General features: G+C 41.5%; 1 protein-coding gene across 18 annotated transcripts in view; it reads right to left on the reverse strand.

Annotated features, from left to right (window-relative positions):
- Positions 1-26,296, reverse strand: part of PTPRF (protein tyrosine phosphatase receptor type F) — a 401,799-nt gene that overhangs the window by 193,873 nt on the left and 181,630 nt on the right. For all 18 annotated transcript variants that reach the window (XM_064147770.1, XM_064147753.1, XM_064147762.1 and 15 more), the window contains exons 4-5: positions 11,037-11,182; positions 8,246-8,387 (exon numbers count right to left, since the gene is read on the reverse strand). In XM_064147770.1, coding sequence (XP_064003840.1) covers positions 8,246-8,387; positions 11,037-11,182 — 288 coding nt within the window. The remainder of the gene's footprint in view (positions 1-8,245; positions 8,388-11,036; positions 11,183-26,296) is intronic.

Below are 26,296 nucleotides of genomic sequence, written 5' to 3' on the forward strand. Positions count from 1 at the left end.
CTGGGGTTGTTTAGCCTGGAGAAGAGGAGGCTCAGGGGAGACCTCATTGCTGTCTGCAGCTACCTGAAGGGAGGCTGTAGCCAGGTGGGGTTGGCCTCTTCTGCCAGGCAACCAGCAACAGAACAAGGGGACACAGTCTCAAGTTGTGCCAAGGGAGGTTTAGGTTGGATGTTAGGAGGAAGTTGTTGGCAGAGAGAGTGATTTCCCCTTGGAATGAGCTGCCCAGGGAGGTGGTGGAGGCACTGTCCCTGGAGGTGTTCAATAAGAAACTGTATGAGGCACTTAGTGCCATGGTCTAGTTGACTGGCTAGGGCTGGGTGCTAGGTTGGACTGGATGATCTTGGAGGTCTCTTCCAACCTGGTTGATTCTATGATTCTAAGTGTGTTTCAAAAAGCATGCCTGAAATAGAAACAAGTGTAGAACAGGACCATTAAGACCAAGAAAATAAAAGAGAAGATTGACAGATCATCTATGAAACGATGAGGAGACTTTACTACAAGGGGAGGCTTACTTGGCCACTTCCTGGTAGAGATTAGGATACTGGCTACCACACTTCTCAACACAAACACACTCATTTTTCCAACAAATGCATTTACTGCAATATTTACAATCTACTACCTCACACTTAGGTTTTTCCTGCCTTTTCTTTCTCCATAGAATCTAGTCCAAAAACCTTACAAGGACACATCCCCTTCTTGGCAGCCTTCACTTTGTTGCTCCACTCTCCTATCTTTTTTGACTACCATCCATTTTAGCCTAGGCCTGAGTAAAGGTTTCTACCTTGGGTTACTGCCTACTGACACTACCAAAATCCCAGCCCTGTCTAAGCTTTCAGACTTTGTTGCAGCCACGGGGGTTGGGGAACATGGGCATGCCAGCCTTTCTGCAGTGACATGAAAGGCAGTGCTGGTGGTTGCTGCCTCCCAGCTGGGACTGCTGATCTGTTCCAACGGAGAGTCAAAACAGATTAGTTTAAACCACAGACAATTTAATCTAACCTGTCTGATTCCAAAGTGGAACAGAGATGCAGAAGCGGTCATCTGGCCATCCCTGGTCTCAGCTGGGAGACGGCAACCCACAGGGATGCCACTCCAACAAGACAAAAACCTGCCTGTGTGAGTGCATTTCTGCCAGGGAGGTAAACTAATCTGTTTGTGCCTCATTTACCTACTGGAAGAGGCCAAGCATTTTGATAGCAGAGTGCAAGTAGGAAAACAGTCTGACAAACTTTCCATGACTATCTAGATGCCAGGAAGCAGGAAGATAGCAGAGAGATGCAACCTGTCTCTACATTGAGCCCATAAAATACTGCCAAGGGCTCAATTATCTAACTTAGAATCATAGAATCAGTCATGGTCAGAAGGGGCCCCAAGGATCTCTAGTTCCAAGCTCCCTGCCATGAGCAGGAACGCCTCACACTCCATCAGGCTGCCTAGAGCCTCATCCAGCATGGCCTTAAACAGCTCCAGGGATAGGGCTTCGACCACCTCCCTGGGCAACCCATTCCAGGGTCTCACCACCCTCATGCTGAAGAACTTCTTCCTAACATCCAGTCTGAATCTACACATTTCTAGCTCTAGTCCTATCACTACCTGACATCCTAAAAAGTCCCTCCCCAGCTTTCTTCTAAACTAACAGAAGTTACTGGTAGGTTGTCACAAAGCTCTGAATGAGTGTACACCTTTCTGAACATCTTCATGAGGGATTTGAGGAGTGGAGCTAGTGCAAAGGAGACAGCTATGATTGGTGGCAAATATTCTTAGCCAAATGTGGTTTCCAGCACCAAAGTCAATGCTTATAAACTGCTAAATATGCTTGGAACAAACCAACTGTGTGGGACAAGGAGCTCTGAGAAGTCTTCTTAAAGGATACAACTGCACATTTACAACTTCAGGCTACCTAGTAGTTGGCAATAAGAATCCTGCATTAGAGCTTGTGTAGGAGTCTGCAGAATGTACTTCCTCTGGTTTGACACTTAAAGCTCACTGGTTTTAATCACTGTAAGTTGTTCCTGAATAGCTGTTGCTTTTGGATACTGCACTATCACTGACGTCATTAGCTTGCTGATAACACTGTGACAACATCCCACCCTCTTACTGATGTAATCTCATACCACCTCATTTGAGAGGCAATATGCAGAAACAGCCACTTGCTGTAAAAGAAGAATGTTCTCAAGATGAAGAGGTCAGTACCTTTTCAGACACGAGGTTTTATGGAAGTGCACAGCTCGAAAGGGTTCAGCTTGGCATTAACTATGTGATATTTCATATAAAACTTTTCAAAGGTTGTATTTCTTGCTTCATAAACTTGTGGAATGAACCTGGATGTTAACCTTAGTGCATGGCAGTCCTCTGATAGAACTTGCTATCACAGATACATTACATGGTTATGTTCCATTAGTTAATCATTTAAACAGGGATAAGAAATGGAAATTATGGCATTTGGGTCTGATACGTTCTAAAGATCTGCTGACACTCCTGTTTGGAGAAGAGACCAGCAACATTTAAAACTTTCCTTCACCTGAAAAAATTACTCCTTTGTCTCTCATTCACACCCAAGAAAGTTAAATATTATTAAAAATAAGGGTTCCTACATTGACTTACCAGACCAATACTAGGTGAGCAGCTGTTTCGCAGCACAATACACTCTTTCCTCGTGAGCACCATTTATATCTTAACAGTGTAAGTCCATGTGAGCTCGGATTTACACGGTTCCAGGTGACAACCCAAACTTCTCAATGAAGCCACCATAAGGAACTGGCTTCATGTTTCACTTTTTAACAAGCATGAGACATGCCAGGCAAATGTACTCAGGCTTCATAATTTCTCTGTGTGTTGTTGTATATTAGGACATTTCCCTAAGCAGTAAAGCATCTGGAGGCTCACTGTGCTGCAGCTCTTGACAATACAACAATTACAGAGGCACATTAACTGCCTGCCTGTTATAGAAAGAAAGTACTATCAGGATTGCCTGTGTAGAAAGCAAAGAACAGAAGTAGTACCTCTGCCATCACACCAGTCTTTCCAAAGGAAGCTGGAAGAGTTAATGAACATGGAACACATGGAGGAAAGATCTGTCCCTTTTCAGAGCAGATACACAAAAAGAGAACTACCAATTCCAGCAGCAAGGTATGAGGAACCTTAATTAATTTACATATCCAAATGATTCAGTTTCCCTTCTATAATTGTTTTAATTTTATAACAAATTGCTAGGAATTCTTGGCAAAAAGATGTAAAAGCAGTGCAGACAACCAGGAAACAAAGCACAATGATCCCACTGATCCTTCTGTAACTAACCAAACACAAGCAAAGATTAAATATGGATAACTTCTGTTTACTATTTCAATGGCAAAATCAGTTCTAGAATAGTGTTTACAAAAAGGGCATATCACTTCAGGCCTTCTGAGATCTACCTCTCTGCAGAAATCATATGTAATAGTCAAATGGTTATCATTTACAGCATTTCAAACAGGGTAACCCCAGGAACTGGAATGCAGCTGGCAGATGGTGAAAGAAATTAAGCTCACGACATGGTTCAGCAAACAGCAAATTACCATGAGGTGGAGGTGCTTCCCACCTCAGGACAACTGCTGCACTTGGGAACTTTCTATGGCTCCACTGAAGCACACCAAAACTTCCCTGACTTCTGTCATCACAAAACCAGACAGTAAAAGACTTGACAGGTTACCCTGAAACTGAAACCCAGCGTGCAGTAACCGTTTCCCAGCTATTCTGTCTGTCGTTTTTACTAGGATCTGCTCTTGCTGCAGAGCTTGGCAGTGCTCTCCATACAGATAACTACACGCCACATGATTAAGTGTCTAGGATAGGGGCATAAGGGATTTGCATAGATCAGTGCTGGAAATGGAAATTGGAGATGATATTTTCATTTTCATTTAACCTACTTAAAAACAAAGGAAAATGAAACTCTAAAAATATTCAGCATCACTTGGATTTAACTGCATGTTCTAGGTTACAGAGGAGTAAAACCCAAGACTGCTTGCAGGGCCTCGAAGGGCCAGTTACAGCTAAACAATTTCCCAGTTCTGGAAATCAAAACTCATAACTTAATGTCCAAGCTGGAAAGTTCTGGGAGAAGGGACTGACAATATACTTTGTATTTGAGCCTCCCTCCTTTATCAAAGAATCATTATACTCCTCTCTATTCCCTGAAGTGTCTTGGTTTTGTTTTGTTTGGTTGTTGTTGTTTATTTGTTTTTCTGGCAGTGCTTTTCCCTATCTTCCTGTTAGGCGGAGACTGATGGAAACCACAGTCTGAAGGCACACTTCAGTGCATGGGAAACTAGATGCAAACACTGTCCTAATCCAGCTGCAGTGCTGAACATGCAAGCAGTCTTCTGGAAGGACATGACGCAGACACTCCTGTAATCAAGCCTGCTGCCACGCTGTTCCATGCTGGCATCCTTCCTACTCACATTTCATATAATCTCCCTATTTTAAAAGCCCTGTAATTCTCAACATTACCACTGAATAATATATTTATTAATTTGTTAGTGCCACTAACTGTCCCTGAGGCTTTTCTTGGGAATGTGTGTCAGCTTATTGATTCTAGCCCTCCCCTCTTTGCTCTGCCTTTCTCCTCTGCCAGGCAGGCAGAACACACTTCTGTGCTGCTTCAGGTCATAATTGGAAAAAAGATAGAAATGTTCAATATGACTCATACATAATTCAGCTTATCAGCTACCCAGGAGAAATGAGAGAAGAAGGTATATGCACGTCTATTTCTCCTGCTATCAACAGGAGAAATAATTTCGAGTTACACAAAGTGTGTGCGGCTTGGTCACAACAGGATTTGCAGTTAGAAGGGAAAGCTAACAGACATGGGAGCAGAGAATGGAAGGGCAGTAGGGAATCGGACTGTTGAAAGAGATTCACTTGTCTCAGAATTCCCAATTCCTCCAGGAGACTGGACTCATGCATCTCACTTAATATTCAGAAAGGAATAAGTTGGCAATTAGAAAGGATTATCTGCCTCTGATCTGTAAAACACTGCAGAAATCTAAATAAAATAAAGCTCCAGATTAGTTAGCTACAAAGACATCTAATAACAGCCTGCTAAACCCTGACTGTGACTTCTAGTTTTAATGTTAAGGCCTATGTTTCAAAGAGCAAATTGCAAAGAAGCACTAAAACTTATTGTTATAATGGATTTTTAATGTAAAAACCAGTATGTGATGTGTATTTAGCAGCATGTAACCATGAGGATGTCTATGACAGAGCTTTGTCATGCATCAGGGACTACTGCATTAGTCAAATTCTTGAAAGGAAGTGCAGAATATCTGCATCATTCAAACTGCCACCTGAGAGCAATTACAGAAATTATTTTAACCCCAGAAGCAAAGGGAAAATCCAATTCTAGTTGACAGTCTTGAAGGTATCAAGAGCTCTGTGTGAAATGTTCAAATACCTCTACAAAATTCATGTTAGGAAAATGATGGCATAACAGAAAGGTGGCCTCTATCACAGTATCACACAGTATCATCAGGGTTGGAAGAGACCTCACAGATCATCAAGTCCAACCCTTTACCACAGAGCTCAAGGCTAGACTATGGCACCAAGTGCCACGTCCAACCTTGCCTTGAACAGCCCCAGGGACAGCGACTCCACCACCTCCCTGGGCAGCCCATTCCAGTGTCCAATGACTCTCTCAGTGAAGAACTTTCTCCTCACCTCGAGCCTAAATCTCCCCTGGCGCAGCCTGAGGCTGTGTCCTCTCGTTCTGGTGCTGGCCACCTGAGAGAAGAGAGCAACCTCCTCCTGGCCACAACCACCCCTCAGGTAGTTGTAGACAGCAATAAGGTCACCTCTGAGCCTCCTCTTCTCCAGGCTAAACAATCCCAGCTCCCTCAGCCTCTCCTCGTAGGGCTGTGCTCGAGGCCTCTCACCAGCCTCATCGCCCTTCTCTGGACACGCTGAAGCATCTCAACGTCCCTTCTAAACTGGGGGGCCCAGAACTGAACACAGTACTCAAGGTGTGGTCTAACCAGTGCAGAGGACAGGGGCAGAATGACCACACCATTCCTGATGCTCTCTTGGCCACCTGGGCACACTGCCGGCTCATGTTCAGGCAGGTATCAATCAGCACCCCCAGATCCCTCTCTGTCTGGCTGCTAAACACAACCACAACCAGGGCACTGAGTTGCAGTATCAGCTTCACCAGCATGTAAGCAAACAAACAAATTCACACCTACAAAATGCAGGAAAACAACAAACAGCAGTAAATCAGCATAACTGAAAAAGAATTAATCCAGACCTGTCCATGCTAAGTCTCAAAAAAAAAGAGATATAAAATATCTTCTCTTAAATATGGACACGTCATGACAGAACTCATCATCTTTGTCAGTAAAGCCAACACAAGAGGAACACATAGCTCTTCATCCCCTGTGATTAAGCTCACAACTCTAAATGCATGAGCACATAAAACTGTTACACAGCCAATGCTTCTTAGTTTTACCCATTAGGAGTGTGCACAGCAAAGGGCTGACACTCTTTGCTTAGAGAGGAAAGCATAAGCCCTAAGTTTGCAGATCACTTTTGACTTTATGGGATCCTGCTAAACTGGCATTACTCCCAATTAAAGGATGTTTCAAAGAAAGAAGCAGGTTCTGTGCTTGGCTGGTAACAACTTTCGTTCCCTAGCTCCTAGATCGTGTGCAGACATGTCTTTTCCCACCTCATCAGGAAATCAGTGAGAGCACCAGGGAGCTGAGAAATGCTGTTGTGCTCCTTTCTGCAAGGCATGCCTCTGTGGGCCTTTGAACATTTAACACAGAGCAAATAAATTATTAGTGTGTGTGCATGTGCATACACATCTAAGATGCATAAAGACAACTGCAGACAAAGAAAAGAGGAATGTGCTTGGACCAGTTGTGTATTCAAGTATCTAGTATCACAGAAATTCAGTTCAAAGAATCATTTCAGCACAGATCTGCACGTAAACTGCTGCAAGAGCTCCACTGCACTTTATGCACTCGTATACCTGGCTGCAAAGGCAAGAAGTAACAAAAAAAATCATCTGCTTTTACTCCCCAGTGATTTTTAATTCTGTAGCACCTGTTATCCCGTGCTTAATAATCCTACTGAAGAGTAAGCTGTTCCTTTAAGATGCTCCATCTCCAGGAAAAGATACACAATCACATCAAGTACTGAATGATTTCTCCGACTCCCATCACCACAGTGTCTGAGCACATTACAGTTATTTAATGTATTCTTTGTCACAGAGCAGAGAGGAAAATATGATTACCTCTGCACTGTGAATGGGGATGGGAGAACAAGGCACAATAGGTGACTTGTCATGTGTGGCTGGCACACTCACCATCGGAATAACCAGTCTCCGCTGGTTCAAAGCCACGCCACAATAAATGCTTTCCAGTCTAGATTTTTCATTACTCAAAAGTTTCTACATCCACTCCACAGACAGCAAGCAACCTGACAGTTAAAAAATAAAAGTAAATGGTTGAGCCAAATGCCCCAGGTTTGTAACACCTCAGTACATTTACAGAATCCTACACTAATAGTGTAACACACTGATATCCTGACAAAAAGCCACATGTCCTTAGAAGCAAATAATAATTCTGGAAATCTAATATACAAAATAATAACCCACTGATCACAAGTCCTTCCTATCTAATAGACTGCTCCTCCACAAAACATTCCACTTAGAAGAAGTGACATAACAAGCAAATTAGCATTTGCTTATATAGCAGATAAAGATCAAAATCTATTCTTAAACAGGAGAAAGAGTAACAAGCTGTGACTACAGTGAAAAGTAAACCGAGCTGAGTTCCACATCAAATTAAAAATCTGAAGAGTAACTTGAAAATCTATTCAAGAACTGTGCCAATACAATCCAGAAGGTGCAGCAACACGGATTAAGTTTCTGACTGTCAGATAACAGTTCTTACTCTGAAGATAGATATATCAAAGCAGACAGATGGGAAAAGTATACCAATGTCTCTTTAGCTAGCGCTCCAGGTTAGAAACGACACACCTGAGAAAACACAACTAAAACACTTTAAAGGAAGTTCAAAATCTGTGATTCTGTAAAAACTGTCAGAAAAATATCAGATTTTACCACTAAGAGGAAATTAGAGCAAATGATACACAGCTTTTCCAAACCAAGCTAGAATTATCATTTCATTTAAAGTTACCACACCAAAATGTAGATATCAAAGCCAAAGCCACGTCTTCAGCCATCTAAGGCATGGAAAAGCATCCCACTTACCTTCTAAGACTGTTAATTTGGCACTTGTGTTTATCTCCCCAACACTGTTGGTTGCTGTGCACTCATAGATAGCTTCATCTCGGTGAACACGCAGAGGCTGTATCCGCAGAACTGATCCTGATCCATCATCAAACTCGATAACCTTTAACAATGGAAAGAAAGCATTTACTTATTTCTGCTACAGAACCTGTCACTCAAAACAATCCAGAGGTTAAAAATAAACCAAAACCCAAACAACAGTAAGTCCTGTGAGCTATAAAATACCATGCAATTAGTCAACTGTTCCAAATCCAGAAATGCAAAAGTTTCAGGGTCAAGAACGTCTTTGTCCTCTGAGGAGGCCAGAACAAATGAAGATCCAATGAGGTTCTTTATGAATCAATTAAAGTTGACGAATTATCAACCTGGTAATAAAGATGTGGATCTGATGACTTAAAACATCTGAGCCAAATTTGTACTAATGGTTTTACTAATTACACCACCAGCAATTTAGTGCCAACTTTCACCTTGGTGGAAGAGCAGAATGATAAACTCCTGTGGGTTTACAAAAAAAATAGTAACAAAGCTAGAAAAAAACCTTGAGCATCTAGAGTGCAGCAGAAAGTGAGGGGGTTTCATGTCCTTCAGCATCAAGTATTTTGCAACTCTGTCACAATCAACAATGATGTCATTATGACTCCTTCCCCAGCATAACAAATTATGATAAATTATGTCCTTAATAAATCATTGCCTTTCCATCCATCCTGCTAGGCTGTAAGATGCATTAGTCTAACTTCTAGACAGAAGAAAGAGGGATGTTAGCTTGCAGCTGGATCACTACATGATATTCCTTAACAACAAGGCTGTGAAGGCTCAGCCTCGGGCCACAGTTCATGCTTCTCCTATTACTGAGCTCAGGAAAAGTCAGAAATACTGAACTACAGATGGTGACAGCATGAGGGCAAGGCACAAGCCTCTCTCCCGCCCGCTCAGAACTGGAGGGGAAGATGAAGCGACTAAGTTACACTTTGTTCCAGACACGTGCATAGCACATTGGGACCTCTACTACCCTCACATAGAATTTTTACTCTGGTTAGGAGAGTTTCTCACAGGATGAAGACCAAATGAGTGAAAACAGGAAGAATAAAAATAATGTGTACAAGACTCAGCCATGACAGGAGAAACAGGGAGAAGTCAAAAGGTAACCAAGATGAGTGAAAGTCTGTTTTTCTTCACCCTGGAAGGAACAGTCCCTCTCTTACAAGCAATAGGAACAGCTTGCAAAAAACCCTAATTCGGGGTCAAGTAGCAGTAACCAGGAGAAATCTGAATGTCATCATAGTACATTTTAAATGTTTGGTTTGTTTTTTTTTTTTTCAATTCAATATGGAACTGTGACAAAATGCTACAATTTCTTTAACCTTTTCATAGGGTAGGGATATGACCAAATTTTAAAACAAGACCAAGTCAGATACAGATTAATTCACATCAGTGACAGGGAGAAGAACACTAAGAGATGAAACAGCAGAAAAGCTCTTTTGGGCAAACACTCTCTGTGAGAGGAAAGGAGCTACAACTACCAAAGACATCAGAGACACTGAGACTAGAAATGCTGCTCATTTCCTACTGTTGGGCACCTCTTTTGTGTAGTAGCTCAGCATGTTCACATCAGATTTGTGAAGTAATTTTTTTCATTTAAACAGAATCCAAATTTTCCTCCAAATGAAGACTACTTTAGTAATGATGTAAAGTTAATAGCTACCTAGCAAAAAAAAGAAATCTGTCATTCAATGTCTTATAACACAGTAAAAATGCCTCTAATATGTATCAAAACTGATTTGAATGAAGATATGAAATTGCTTATACAAATGCATATAATGTGGCATAGCCCTCTGGACAGCCATAATAAGTAAATTAACTATAAAGGTTATATCTGCTCACAAATGAGAATGTTTAAATGGTTACAATACAACAAAAAATTAACCTTTGTTAGGGAAAAATAACAATGTAAAACAAGATTAAAATTGATTACTCTAATCAAGGTTTTCTGCTCACATACAAAATCATGATTAAAACTGGTGACTTGAATCAATCCACGCTGGGCAGCAAAGTCATCTTGTGCTCCAGTCAGAAAAGCAAAAACATCAAAGACAGGGGATTAGAGGAGAGGCAGCAGAATGGTAGAAGGGTCAAATTTGCAAGGGCGGTTTTAAAGGAAAGAGCTCAACTCCAACAAAGGAAAGCAGAGAAAATAATGGAGAAAATCAGTGGAAGTGCATTTCCTATTTAAAATATGAAACAAATTGTACCCATTGTCAAAAGCATTTCTGATACTTGCTCTTTGCCTTGTCCTTTCTCTCAGACTTTGGTTCGCAGGGAAGTCAATTCACCCTTCAGGATAACTTTGCCTTTCCCCTTCCAAGAGCATTTAAGGGAGGGATGGAAGTAGTCATCACTTGAAAAACTTTCCAGCAGCATTTTGGCATCCCACTTTTGAATTTCCCCGGGGACAGTAGGCTATGCAGGTGCCTTATCACTTTTCACAATGGAAACAGAAAATCACTGCTATCTCCAGCTCTTATCTGTCATTCAGTTCAGGGACTTTAAGTCCCAGTTTCCATTCTGAAGAAGGATGTCCTGTATGTGCACTTCCAGCACCACGCTCAAAGGGCAATGCCCGCTGTAAAGATTGCTCTAGGTTCTGTGTCACAGTGATGTGGAAATGTCCAGGTTGCAATAATGATTTCTGTGCAATTAAGACCTGTAAGTTCATTTTTATTTGGGGGGTTTGGGGTTTCTTTTTGGTAATTACCTCAAACCGCTGAGAACTGACTTTCTTCCCCTTCTTCATCCACGTGATACGAGGTTTGGGCTCTCCTGTTGCCTGACACACAAAAGAGGCCACTCCTCCAGAAATCCCAATCTGATCTTCAGGAGCTTTCATAAACGTTGGCTTGCCTGGAAAAATAACCAAATCACTCCCATGAGGACACAACATCAGATAAGTAAAGGAATGTGTCATGTTAATCTAAATTATAAGGTCATTGGTGCTGCTACAACAAATCCGGGTTGAAGGGCTTCAGCCACACCAATTAAGCACAGCCTATACAACATGACAAGCGCAGTTTCTACCCCAGTACCTTTTTTTCCTGAAATGAACATAGTCCATCTGGCTTGCCTGTAAATGAGGGTAATAGAGGGCTCCCTCCAGCCCCCTGGGCACTTGTTCAGGTATATGATAATTTGGAACCATTTTTCCATTTTTAATAAATGGATTTTCATGGGTTTGTAACATGGGCACAGCACTGGAAGCCACAGAACAGCTAACACAGCAAATATACAGAGCGTACCATAGGCTGAAATGAGTTCTCTTGAAAGCTGTGAAGACCTTCATCAAAATTAGCAGAAGCAGTTTTAAGCACAAAAATAACAATCTTTAATTTAATTTTAGGTGAAGATTGATATAAAAAAAAAAATCCTACAGTCTATAAAGTATCTGGAAAGCTGCACAGGCTGGCCTATATTTGGTAAGAAACTAATCATTAAATGTGAAAGTCAGCAAAGAAGGCAAAGTGACATTCAGGCCTGAAAGACTCAGCAAAATGGAGAAAAAAATTAAATAAAGCCATGTAACATTTTAACAATCAATAAAAGAGGTTTCATAAAAATACAGTTGCCTTCTAGATTTACATGACAGACGTGGACGCAAAAAGGTAGACATGCAGGTTGAATGTCTGTGTTTTTCCTTCTCACTAGCTGTACAAGAGAACTGTGATATGTGATCTCAAGACGATTTTGAAACACTGCTGTGTTGAAAGGAGAAGTGTTTGATGATTTTGCATCCCTACAAAACATTACGACGCCACAGGGGGAGTTAACAGAGTCCACCTGTGAGGTCGTTCAGCTTGCAGGTCACACTAAAATCATGTTTCAAATAGAATTCTGATTGACCACCTCAAAGATGAATCTGACCTATAAACAGGGCAGAGACAGCTACTAGGATGTAGAGAGAAGTAAGTGTGAAAGCATAAACCTGTCCAGACCCAAGATCATAGAATCACAGAATCAACCAGGTTGGAAGAGACCTCCAAGATCATCCAGTCCAACCCATCCCCAAGCCCTATCCAGTCAACTAGACCATGGAACTAAGTGCCTAATCCAGTCTTTTCTTGAACACCTCCAGGGACAGTGCCTCCACCACCTCCCCAGGCAGCCCATACCAAGTCAAAGTTCCTAGCAAAGCTGGCAGTGGTTCTGCATCTTCACATTCTGGACTTGTCCACAAGTACATCTTTGATGGACAGGGGGGATGACATCTGTAAGCCCAGGAGCTTTAAAAACTAACCTCTTGATGAAGTTTCTCCAAGCTAGGAAGGATTCAGTGATGACCAAAGATGACAGTCTTTAAATGCATTTTCCTAATGCACAGGAGATTAAAATTTTAAGGGTGCAGCTGAAAGTCACAGCTGAGCCAGCCCAGCAAAGTAAGGAGTGCAGAGGCTCCAGGCAGCCATACAGAGCTGGGGGGCATGAGAAGATGGTGCCTCTGCCTCAGCAGCTGCAAGCTGACACCTGCTCCTGAATCTGTGAAGAGCACCTTTACCTTTAAACAGCAATTTCTAGAGACTTTGCCAAGTGTGGTACCTTCATAATCCCATTTTCAGCCCACAGTAACTGCTTATGCAAACCCCCACCTTCCTCACAGCTTGGCCCTGTGTGACTCAACATGCAGAGCAGCTCCACCAAGTGAAATAATCCAATTGCTGCTGCTGACAGAGTGCAGAGGGCAGGCTCTGCCCTACTCCAGCATATGTGGATCAGACAACGGACACTGCTGAAGGCCCAGAATCATCCTTCACACACCATCGTGTTCTGTACTGGGTGTCGGGGTGAGCTGCAGGAGAGCCTCTGCAAGCAGAAATCATGACTCAGTCCCACACTGCTTGTCATGGCAATGCCTCTGGCATCAAGTTTAAAAAGGGGCAAAATGCCTCATGGTAGTGAGGAATAAGGTAAAATTTGTAACAAGCCTGTGAAAACCCAGGTCTGACAGGCACAAGGAGCATCATGTGCTCCTTTGACCTGCTCCGGTGGAGCAGGTACTTCCTTGCAGCCTGCAGCTGGGTAGGCATCTGTCAGCCAGTCAAGGTCAACCCACTACAGCTTCACAGTGAAGGACAAGTTCAGACCAGCTGGCACTAGATGGAGAAGAAACCACCTGCTGGTGGTATGTGACTTCTGAAGCAGCAAGACAGCAGACCACTTCAAAACTTGCAACATCACATGCTCAGTGCAGACTATGGTTGTGTGCCTTAGAGCCCATCAACCACCCACATGGACCACAGACACCAGGGGACATACCAGCCATAAACCCAGGTGATGTGGAGGTCACAGCTGAGACACTAAGCTGCAATCCTGAGCCTCCACTACTGTTGCTTGCTTGGTTTTATTTCCAAAAGGCCTGTGAAGACAGCAGACCCACCAAGGCCAGCACTGTCTACACAGAAATGGATATGCATGCTCTGTCCTCAACAAGCTTCTGTGAAGAAAAATCACAGACCTGACCACAGAAACTACTCACACATGTATGCTGCATTTTGCCATCCCTGATGAAGAAGTCCCATGACTGCACGAAGAAAGTAGCTCAACCCCCAGAAAATGCCTTTTACAGCGTGACAGTTGCTGTCTACAGCCTTTGGCACATTGTCCTGATATGAACAGCAAGCAATTATTAAGTGTGCTTGCTTAACTGATGCTGATTCCACATATTTACTCATCTATAATCATGTCTATTTCTACTTAGTTTATATTTACATATATCTATGTTTATTCACCTCTCATCTCTCCCAGTGAAATGTTAATTTACTGTTCAGGCTGCTAGTGATTGCAGTGTGATTGACTGTTTTGCCATGCTATGTGCTGAGCTGATGCCTTGTATTGCATTTTGGTAGCTGATTTGGGTTTTTTTTTGTTTTTCTGTTATTGACTCTGTTATCTTAGTAAAATAGTGTAAATTTTTCAAAAGACAAATACAGCAGAATTAAAAAAACTTCTGTCCTTGAAGAATACCATGCAGTTATGTCTCTTGCTGTACACCTCCTCCCCAGCTTGTACACTGAAGACTTACTTTTGTACTTGTTTAAAAAATAAAAAAATCAATACTATTAAAAAACAGAACAAAAGGAAACAGAATATTCACCTGCAGTAAAACCTAAGGAAGAAAAAAAAACAACTTCTGCCTTGTTCAGCTTCAATTTACATCACTGTAACAAATCTTTTTTTTCCCTTGCTCAATCTAATTGAGCAACACTGATTTCTGGAAACTATTTAAATCCCCTGAGATTGGTAACAAAAATATACCTATATAGAAACCAAATTCTCACACAGTCTGGGAAAGGGTACTTCTATAAAACCATTTTAAACATTGGTATGCCCTACAGTTTTGAAATGGAAGGAAAGTACTAATTAGGCAAACCTAAAGTCCTGAGTCCCAGCCCCAGGACAATAGAGTCAGGCATGGGCATACATACTTTAAAGCTGTATGGTAACTACTACAGCAAATCCCAAAACTCATCTCAGTGAAAGCTAACAGAAGTGCGACAGATTATCCATCAAAACCTTGGTATCTGTGGAAAATGCATATTGAGTGCACTAGACTATTGCCACACCTCTCCTCCAAACAACATCTCTGCACCTCTACTGCCCAGAGGAAGCTGCTGTGGAACTCATCACCAGTTACCTCCAAAGGGCAGTAGTAAGCACCAGGGCCAGGCACAAGCAGTCTTTTTTAGCCTATTTGGAGCTTTTGCACGTCTAGGGTAGCCCTAAAAACAAGATCAGAAAAAATAAGGATGTACCAAAAATAGAGCATTTAATCAGTAATCTAACTCTTGCCTGCCTTCTCTTCTTAAATCCACCAGTGTCCACAAAGAACTGCCGACATGCTGACTGTTAACTGTTTGTTGTTCAAATAAACTGTAAATAAATACAAAGAACTGAAATGTCTTTCCCAGTGAAATCCTGTCTTTCCTCTGGTTACCTAAGGACCAGGTGAAGTTGGAGAGTTTTTTATTACAAGTCTAGAACAGGGAAAAAAAAAAAAAAAGCTAGGATATTCCAAAGTCAAATCTGTGAAATATCAGCTTGAGAGAGCACCTTCTGAGCAAGTCTTGGGCGACAGCAGGGAGAGGTGCTGCATGGCTCTGTGCCCATCACACCCACGTTCACTTTCTCCATCACATGGAGTAACAACTCCAGCCTGTTTTGTTTGTCATTTGATAACTCTGTGCCCAAACAACTCCAGCTTCTGTCTCCCTCTCTGCTCTGTGTCAGATCCCTGGAGCATATTCAGTCCTCAACTCTTAAACTAATTCTTGCTCTTGCTTCATAGCCACTGGGAGTGGAAATTACTGTTATCATAATTTCTATTCAGTCAGAAGCTTCAGGCAGGAGAATGAGAAAACCATCACCTTCTTGGCTGAAATTTTCTGTCTGGTCTTTAAATTATTCTAGAGAGCTTATGGAAATGACACAGTTCTGGGGAGGAAGACTATGAGAAACTATTTTCTTACAAGAGAAAGAAACAGGCTTCATATTACTTGGCTGGGGGCTGAAGAAAAAAACAACTTTCTCAGCCATGCTCTCCATGGAGAAATTTTACCAAAAAAACCCCCCAAACAACAAAAGAAAACCTTCAGAAGAAAAAGACTTCCCTTTCACAGCTGATAAAACCTGAAAAATCACTTGCTAAGCAAAGTGAATCACAAGGGGAGCAAAGTGGTGTGGAAAGGATGCCAGCAGAGATTTAGGCACACACAAGACTACTTTACTACACCGGAATATAACAGCAACCTTCTGCAGAGTCCTGGGATGAACTAGTGAGATGCTTTCAAAAGAAACACTCCCTCTAATTACATTTTAAGAGGTCCAAAAGAAGAGAGGTATAGAAAGCCAGAAAGATATGCAGAAGTAGACAAGTTAGGTATGCATTAATCAGTAGAATCATAGAATCAACCAGGTTGGAAGAGACCTCCAAGATCATCCAGTCCAACCTAACTTGGCAGAGGCTGTCCTCTGCCACCCTCAGCAAAAGCAAATGTGATGGGTTTAGGAGCAGAACCTGAAGCACTCAGAAGCAAAACCTCTGGTCTGCTGGAGAGTCACTGACACAGCTTTCCTGACACAGCTCAGAGTAAGAGACAGACAATCATGAAGATACATCTCTTACTCATATTTTAGTATAAATTCACTCTCATTTTCTGTTATTCTGGACAATTTGCTTGTGAAACAACTGCTATAAATTGAAAAATCACCTCAGCTGCTCTTTAAATATCTGCCCTACCAAACTTTCGTAGCAGAGTAACATTTCAATCTCTGTTTCAGATTTTCCTTTCTTTACAAGAGCAGCTCAGGCGCTTCGGCACACAAAGTTTTCAGGCTGTGCAGCTTTCTCAGTGAACCCAAGGGACTTCCACAGGGGGAAAAGTCTCTTTTGCCAAATTTCCTTCAAGAGCACGACACAGAGGTGTAGCCTCCCTCTAACTTGGCAGGGTGCCTTTTATGTGAACTGTGGACTTTGAGAAGTAACATATGATCTGCATTACCTGACTCAAATGCCATCCAGAGCCCTGAAAAACGATGCTGGCTCATGTGCATTTGTTTAGTGCAGATCCTTGTGCTTTGCTACATGCTAAGCACACACTAGTCACATAAAAGATGCTTCCTTGTAATTTTGTGAGAGCCAAAAAAATTCAGGTGGCTGAAACATAATATATGTCAACATAAATATACTTTATACAGTCAAATATTAACACTGTTTCGTTTCAAAGACTCATCCTTAGATGGTTTCTTAAAATAAATGGGAAAATTAAATCGACTCCTGATGCCTTTTCCAGTATTTAGCACCCACATCAAACATAGCTCATCCAAAAAGTTTAATTCAGAAACTGGCAAGCATGCTGCTCCTCCTGTTGTTGTGGATGCTATTTTTCCAAAGTGTTGCACACAGGTTCGAGAAAAATGAATTATTAAAATACAGTCTGCAATTAAGTGTCCTATGAACACTCACCTGCTGTGAGGTGTTTTAAAGAAAAATATCTCGTGTGTCCTCATGCTACAAGTGCTTAATGTTCTAGAATAGAAGAGCAGCCAAAAATAAGACTAGCACTGTTTGAGAGAGGAGATTATATTTTTGTCTGAAATCTTTTATGGCCTGGGCTAAATTAAGACTGCAAGTTGTCTCCTTTGTGAAGGAAAAACGTTCCAGCTGTGATATGAGATGAACTAGATAAGCACAAATAATAGGCATACATGGGTAACCTTATTTAGGTGCTTGGGCTCAATGAATTAGAAGAGGTTATTAATCAAGCACAGAAAGATCATAATGGAATAGTTCTTGAGCCTGGAAATTTTGACCTTCAGGTTTAACTCCCTGCCTTTAACCTTCCCTGTCACATATACCAACTGTGCCTCAGCTTCCACTGTAAAACTTTCCTGCTGTTTTCACATGGCTGCTGTCAGGACAAATACGGAAAAAAAGGAGGATACGGCTCAGTTATTACAACTCTGTGAAGAAACCAAGAGTGACACAGAACTTCCCATGTTCCTGATTGACTTTGAAGTGGAAATAAAGGTGTCTAGAAGACTGAGGCGGCCTGTTCTTATAGGTATGGCAAGGGTATTTCTCTTTCTTTGATTCCTTTATGATCACGGATGATTGATATCTGTGCATGGATGGATGCCTGCTGGAAAGATACTCCAAGGAAGACTACTCTATGATTTTTCTCTCGGGCATCCCTTGCAGGGCATGAGGCTAGACAGTGGGCTCTCCAATGATCTCCATGTTTTGTTTTCAATGTGTCAGTCATAATTTAAACATAATTCCTATCCTTTTGTGACTATTAGGAAGATTTGGCAAAATGCAATTTTTCAAACTCGCACTTTTAATTCTGGTACATTTTGCAAGCAGCAAGAGGCTTGCAGTAACACTTCTTCAACAACAGCTTATCAAAGCATCTGTAGGTCTTGGTGACCACAACACTACTTCACTCTTTACTCTTTGGTTTTACTCCACTAAGAGGACAACACTCTGTATACAAAGCTTTTGTCCTTTATTGCTTGGTGCAAGGTATTTGCTAAATCAGTGCAAATACACGTAGTGGGGTGTTGTGTGCTCAGATACAGACACCGTTTTCTTTTTATCCAATGAATGGATCATAACCCTTTCTCCACTCACTTTGAAAAACACTTCCCAAGCACAGCAAATGGCCTTGCAAATTCAACACATTTCTCAGATTGCTCTAAGTTACAGGTTACCTACTGTTATCTGCACATCCTCCTCTCTTGTTTTAACATCTTATTAGGTTTTAATACTGATGAGATTTCCAACATCTAGGACAAATTTCTTCAATCCAATTTTAGTGGTTGAGTTTTCGAGCTTCAGGTGTGGTTGTTCACGATAATGAAATACACAAACATCATCTTAGAACAAGTTCCATTTTTTCTTACCTTCATCTCCTGACTTCCATATGAACCTCTGGAGTTCATACAAAACTAAATCAAATAAAGTGAACTATTAATACACAAACCTCTAAGAAGTAGATCTCTCTTAATATGGTCAGTGACTTCTGTAACTTACAGTGGAAGAATTACATTACAAAAATTGTAAAAGCAGTCATCCAGCAGAGGCTGTGATCATCCCAAAGCACTAAGATGCAAGATGCTTTCTTCATCACTGTATTCTGTCTGCCTGTAGTGAATCTAACTGAGGAGAACACAAGGGTAACTCACTAGGTCAACCTTGTAATTTTATTGCTACTTTTAATGATTTAGGCTTAGAAACTCCTGATTTCTGCTCCTTCACCATCTCAGCAAATGAGTGTTGTTTACAACTTCTAAAAGCTCTTTCCTTTCTGTAAGCCCAGTCTAAGGGCAAAGCCTTAGATGGGGCTGAGTGGTTTCTACAGATGCACAGGTGGGAACTTTTGCAACTCAGTTGGCATTTTCAAGACCTCTTTCTTTTTGCTTACACAGAATTTATACTTAATAAACAGTCCTTAACACAAAATTGAATATTAAAAAAATTCTTCTCAAAAAGTAGCTTAAAACTTTTTGCATCTGGTGCTGGTTTGAGGCTAATTGGAATATTTTAATGAGAGAAATTAGATTATTGTCTGTGAAAAGAAAATAATAATGATGTCTACCTCACTCATTGGTTTTGCTTAGGGATATAAAAACAAGAACACAAAGATAGGCCAGTCTCTGTCTGGCTGTCACCTGCTTCACTACTTCTGCCTGAACCTGCACAACTCAAACTAATCATTTGTTTTCTAACCTCTTCCCAACCTTTCACAGCTCACCCTGCATGCAAGGGGAATCCTGAGATAAGGAAGGAGGGTTGCAAAGAAAAAGGAAGGAGGGGAGCTGGTTTGAAAAGCCCTTCTGGGAGGCTCTGCTGGTTGGGAGGAGTTTTGTATCTCTGTATTACTTTTAACTTGTATATTATTGTATGTAGTTGTAAATATCTGTATATAGATATTGTGTGTGTGCATATATATATATGCTTCTAAATTATGTCACACTATAAGAACAGCTTCATTCCTTAACTTTCAGCTGGCTGAGTTAGTCTGGTGAATTCCTAGCCACGGGGGTGTGGGGGCAGTGTGTGCAGGTAACTCCCAAACCTGCACACAGTGTCCTGTGTACTTCTGTCTGGTCAGTGTTTGGATGCTTATGCATAAACCAGCCCTGCAGCAGCAGCAACTGGTCATCCACTATCAAATGCTAATGTTTGGAGAAACTTGCTTATTCTACATAAACAGGGGTTAAAAGCTGTTGGTTCATTCGAGTATTAGGGCTGCATATTAATAAACAACAGCAACTTAGGCTGTCATCATAGTACTGCACTTCAGTAAATTTCTAATTCCATCTCCTTATGAATCATGGAAATTGTTGGAAGATTTTAAGCACCTAAAATTAACTGACAGGATGCTGAAACAGAATTGTCTCAGGCATCCATGAGAGAACGATGTTGTTCAAGTCACTCAGCACTGCTGAACATTCTTGGGTGCTGTTTATTTGTGGATAGTTTTCAGCAGGGAGCATAGACCCTAATCATAGAATGGTTGGGCTTGGAAGGGATCTCTAAAGGTCAGCAAATGCAACGAGGAGGTGGCTTCCCTTCACCTTGCATCTTCAGGGTGTTTACAGGTATTGCACACGGGGTGGCAAATTTTCTCTGTTATTTTTCAAGGCTGTTGTAATTGCAATGTCTTTTTCCAAGTGCCTGGCTGGCTATCAGTGTGAGCTGCTTTACATCTTAGTAAGAAAATCCCCAACTCTGTCTAATCCCTGTGCTGTGATTGACTCTTATCCATAGGGCTTTTAAAGATTTTTTGTGTGCCAGGAAAGGGGGTGGGGGGATGAATAAAAATAAATCAACCTCTCTGCTATGACACCATTCCTACAATTACTTGCAATAACTGAAATCACATATAACTAGAAAAAGAAAAACATGCCAGGAAGCACAAAGCACTTCTGAACACCACTGAAGAATACTGATGAAAAACAAAGCAGAAAAACAGGCCAGACAAACATCCTTCTGGAACCTGAGGTTATCTTCATTTCCCCTCCTCTGCTTTTGAATTTCACTACAGCACCTGCAGCCTGTGTGCAGCTTGCCACATATCTTGGGGAAAAGCCAGACCCATATATAAGTGTTTAGCTTTTGATTCTAACTCCTCAGCATTATACTAAGTATTATACCTAGCACAAAAACAAGGGAGAGCAGGGAAGCACTGCTGTAACTGCAGACCTGCCAGGAGCCTCACAGGATGGTTTTCTGCTTTGCTTTAATTTAAAATTGAAACCTGAAGTCAAATTTCCACCTGGTAATAGCTTAAAGGCACTTCCAATTAACTTAGTAATACACACTTTCTGAATTAATACATTTTTCAGCCTCTGTGTTTAATACAATTAAACGTTTGGGCCTTTGGCCTTAGACCTTATTTAGCTTGAAAAAGGATTGCAGGGAGACTGCTTCCAATTATCACCATTTACACAACATTCACTTAAGGGCTTTCAAATGCACACATATAGAACATTCATTTAATCATACACAAAATTCAGTACCTGAAATCAGGTCTCCTCTTTCTTGCACAGAATATCTACAGTGGACATGAGAATTGTAACGCCAGCTACTGAGCTCTGAAATTGGTCATCGCAATGCTGCCTGAGGCAGTACCTAACAGCTGTGCCTCCTCCTAGCAACTTAATTTTCCTTCCAAATCTGCATTTTGGTATTTGCAAATATCTTCAAAACTTCAAAGTTAATAAAGTGTATTGTATAGCGTAAAGAACCTGTAAGATATGCAGGGCCAGGAAACAAAGGCAGAACTGAAGTCTTGTGCTTGAAAACACATGGAAATTAATTTCTGCCAGCATGCCTACCACATTAAACACCATATTCTTTTACACAAAAAGATTAAAAAGTTTTAATCCCTCTTTGCAAGCAGCTAGTTCTTGATTCAGCAGTTCAAAAGGCTTTGCCAAGCTCAGGTTTTCCCTCTACTTTTAAGAATTAAAAGTGAGTGTAAATCTCATTTTGTAAACAGAGAGCATAGCACAATGATTTCAATAGAACTGGGAGCCAATGCTTACTAGAGTAAGTGACCTCTTCACAATATCCTTTACTACAGCAAAGGCACCCTGAGGGACCTAAGCAAAGGCCTTTTCTGAGAGAACTGCATTTCATTTTAATGCCACTGTACCTTGTTCTGTTCTCCTCCTAGTAATGAACCAAATTTCTACCTCATCTACCTGCAGAGGAGGAAAACTTTCTGCTTAACGATAATGAGTGCACTCTGGCATTTCTATTACACCAGCAGTGTTTGTATCAACTGTTTTATCATTCAGCACCCATAGTGCAGTCTGCAGAAAACCAAGAAATATAATTTGCACATTTAAATGTTTACCAGAACGTAAAAAAAAAAAAAATTCAGCAAGCAGCTACTAGGCACATCAATAAAACACTCTCTGGGGTAATTAAAAAAAAAAAAGTTCCTCTCTTTTGCTGAATCTTATTTGAAATTCCCCCCCCCCCCCCCCAAAAAAAAAATGTACTATCTCCCCATTAAAAGTCTTCCCCCAAGTCAGACTCTTTGAAAAGCCTGGATGGAGAGGTTCAATGCTTCTGAGAGACACTGGGCAGTGATGTATTTTAGCAGTGTTTAAATGAAGGCACAGAGCCATGCACAATTCAAAAGCTGTTCAAGCAGAGTTTCGATGCCAGGGCTACTGCCTCCATCTGACAGCAGCACTGCGCTGGCACAGGGCTGCTGAATGATTCCAACCCACCGCAGCAGAAAGACAAGAACCAACAAGCAGTGCTGGGGTCACACTACGCAGCACGGTACCCAGCTGCAGACTGACCTCAGTGCAGTTGGTGGCAGAGCTGGGGAAGCTCTGGGATCTGCTGTCTCTTGTCTGTGAACTGTCCCTGAGTTTTCCAAAAATGGCTCTTTATGTATGTGGAAAACATCTGACTCCATCCCATGTGAATACTGGGAGTCCAAAGCCCACAGTAAAGAGAACAAGTGTTGCATGCCAGAAGTTTGCAGTTTTACAGTCACTGCAACCCAGCCCTGCTCCATGCACAGATCAAGGCAGGTGCCTCACACTAAGAGGGGCGCAGCCCTCTCTCATCCACCCAGGGTTGACAACTAGAAAGACATCAACGTTAACCTCCTTCATGGTTGCTTGCCCTCTCCACTTAATTTTTCTAGTATCCATTTTTTGCTGTGTTATGAATTTAACAGGCAAAATTAAAGCTCTTTTCATTTTAATAACTTTTCTCTGTGTGATCAGGTCAGCCGCTGCTTCCAAGCTAAACTCCTTAAATTTCCAGCTTACCAGGCATGGTTCCAGGGCAAGAGCCACAAGAGAGCTGTAAACAAGTACGGTGCTTACAGAGATTAGCCATACTTCATGTTTGCCTGCATCACATACTTTCATTCTCACTGCTAGACAAAACTATCACATGCTACAAGCTTAAGGGACATGCACACATGTCAAATCTGCAAGGTTCAGCTTGCTTTTAAGCTCTTTGTGGAGACTACACAGGATATATTTGTAATAGAAAACAGATTTGTCTTTTAGAATACTATGTCTAAGACTCCCTCACCCATCCCTGCTCTGTTGACTGTGTCCCAGGTTTCCTGGCTTCACAACTCAATTTGCTGAACTAAAATCCATACCAGCAAAGAGGATGACAAGCTACCTCAGGGCAAGCTAACTGCACTTCTCAGGTTTTAGACAGGCTAAAAAAAAGGCACTGCTTCCACTTCCAGGGTCTGACACCCCACTACATTTTTTAAAGGGCATACATCAGACTGAAACACAAATCTGTAGAGGAATCTGAAACCTGGAAGAATGGCAGCCTTCCTTAGCTACTGCAACTCAGCATTGCTAAATCCTAATGCAGCCCGCAAAGAACCAGGTGAGACAAAAGAGTCTGTCCCATTATGCCTGCCTCAAGTGAATTTTATTAGTGGCTCAGCTCTGTAATGGTGGAGATAGCATACCTGTATAAAGGCAAATGGATTTTGCTAAAGAATTATCCATGCAGGAATAATCCCCTGCCTATCACAAATCTTTGATTTTCATGTTACATGTTAAAGACTAACTTGAAGGTAGGTGCTTGCCAACTCTGCTTGTGTTCTTCGAGAATAAATGTTTATCAAAGCGGGGGGTTCCCCATTTGCTAAGCTAGAATTAGTTACACCAACAGAGTAAGTATCAAACAGGTTGCTGCCTGTCACTATTATCAAAGAAGAATTTGAAACAGAAACACTAAGCAGTAGGAACCCAGCACTGGAGCCTGTCAGAGCAAGCATGACACGGGGTAGCCAAAATGTGCAGACACTGAGGGCTGGAAGGGGCTCTCTGATGTGGAACCAGTTTTTGCTGGAAAACTGTTCATGGTCACTGAAACAACAGCAGGAAAACGGAATGTGGGTTTCAGAGTTGATCGCTGTCAGAGCTGCTTGTTTGCATGATCCTTTAGCTGAAAAGGGGTTTGTTCCATCTCTATTTTCTCACCTTCCCCCAGTGTACACCTCAGATCGTGCTTACTCCCTTTCTCCCTAACAGTAAAATGTGTTGTTTTAAATAATCTTGGTGAGACTTGGAAGAAGAGAAGGGAAGAGAGGAGGGCAAGGAGGGGGTGTGGGGGATGGGGCAAGTTGAGTCTTTTGAGGATTCTTTGAATTCTGCTTCACGCTCTCTTCCGGCAGAAGCCACAGTACTTTATCACCATTATCTTACTGAAAACCAAGAAAAAGCAAGCACTGGGGTTTGGGCATCTTGAGATTACCAGTCATCAACTTATCACGTTTTCTTCTTCCTTTCCTCTGTCTGGTTGTGTGAGTTGGGTTTTTTGTTGTTATTTTTTGGGGTTGTTTGGAGGTTCTGTTGTTTGTTTTGGGGTGGGTTTGGTTTTTTGGCTTGTTTGTTTGTTTTAAAGTTTAGCAGCTGGATATGGATTTTGTTAATTCTTCCACATAATTTAAACCAAATCAAGAAAACATTCAGTCTCAGTTTATAAAATCACATCTACAATGTCCTCATGACAAAGCATTTCCAAGTTTAAAGAAAACTTGCAATTCTATTGGTCACATGCAGAGTTTGTTCACCAAGAAGCACTAGAAATATGCCTTTCATAGGCAAGTGCATGTCCAGATGTCCACTCTAACCATGGTTATGGAACAAACCAAAGTTTATCTGTGACTAGTGAGAAGCTTCAAAGTTATCTTTATTGCACAAATCAGGAATTATGATGTAGTCATACAAAACATGCTGTTTGGCTGCTGTTACAACATAATCTTGGATAATTAAAAGTGAGATAAAGGCAGAACAGCAGAAGATGAACTGTAAATTTGGGAGAACACGCCCAGCAACTCAACAGCAGCTGCCCTCATCCTCAGTGCTTAGGAGAAAAGACACAAAAAACCCACTCTGAAACAAACAAAAAACCTCCAACATAACAAGGCTGATCACACCATTTGCAAAGTGCTGAAATAACCCAACAGCACCAGTCATAATTTGAGATGCACATTTCCTTCAGCCAAGTATCTTCCTACTATTACTGGTGATGAAGCTGGCATATGAATTAAAGGTTTGAGAAAGGACAATGACAGTACAGAAATTAATCACACATGAATTTAAAACTTCCAACTGTCTTGGCGTTGTGAAGCCATCACACTGCCACATCCTGGAGAGATGTGACACACTAGGCCACCACCGTAAGGAAATACAGCCTCCTATTCCAGGTGACTGAGTCTAAAAAGCTATTAAATGTTTTCACTGAGTTGCATCAAATCACATTTCAGAGGGCAGTGTTTAAAATTCTACGTATTAGGAAGCCACATTCAATGTACTATAAATTCAGCAGTGGCACTACAGCCGACAGAGACTCATCTTTCAGACTGCAGTGATCATTATTAATAATATTACCAGCCACTTTTGTTTTGCTAATTTGGTGCTTCACCTATGAATAAGTGAACTTTGTGAAATAAATTACACAGAACAACGTTAGTGTTGTTCTTGCTGCATTAACAGGCATCCACAGATGTAATTCATCCACAGCGGTTTCCAAGTATATCCACGCTGTGCATAATGCCATTCGGCACTGATGGGCTGGCCACTTCTTGGCCTCCCTTTCTGGATGGCAGCACAGCTGAACTGGTTAGGAAAGCCAGGGCAGGATGACAGCAGTTCTGAAACAGGCATAGAAACTCCAAAAGAATTCCAGAGATGCCTTCCTGATTCTTGTCTCCTTCTCGGGTGTGGGCATTTGGGGTCTTTTTAGCTTTCTTGGAATAGTGATTCTTGAAGAGATCAGTCGGAATGTTGATTGCTAAACAGCTAAAATTGAATGCAAGACTGTAGCACGTTGTCAAATGTGCTGCGAAAGAGAGGAGGACAGAAACAACTCCACTGCTTTCCAAGTGTGAGTTCGCAGTTGAACAGGAAAGAGAAGCCTGAATTTAGGAGTTGATAGGCAGGATTAAGGAGAAA

This window comes from Pogoniulus pusillus, chromosome 8 (assembly GCF_015220805.1).
Source record: "Pogoniulus pusillus isolate bPogPus1 chromosome 8, bPogPus1.pri, whole genome shotgun sequence".
NCBI lineage: Eukaryota > Metazoa > Chordata > Aves > Piciformes > Lybiidae > Pogoniulus > Pogoniulus pusillus.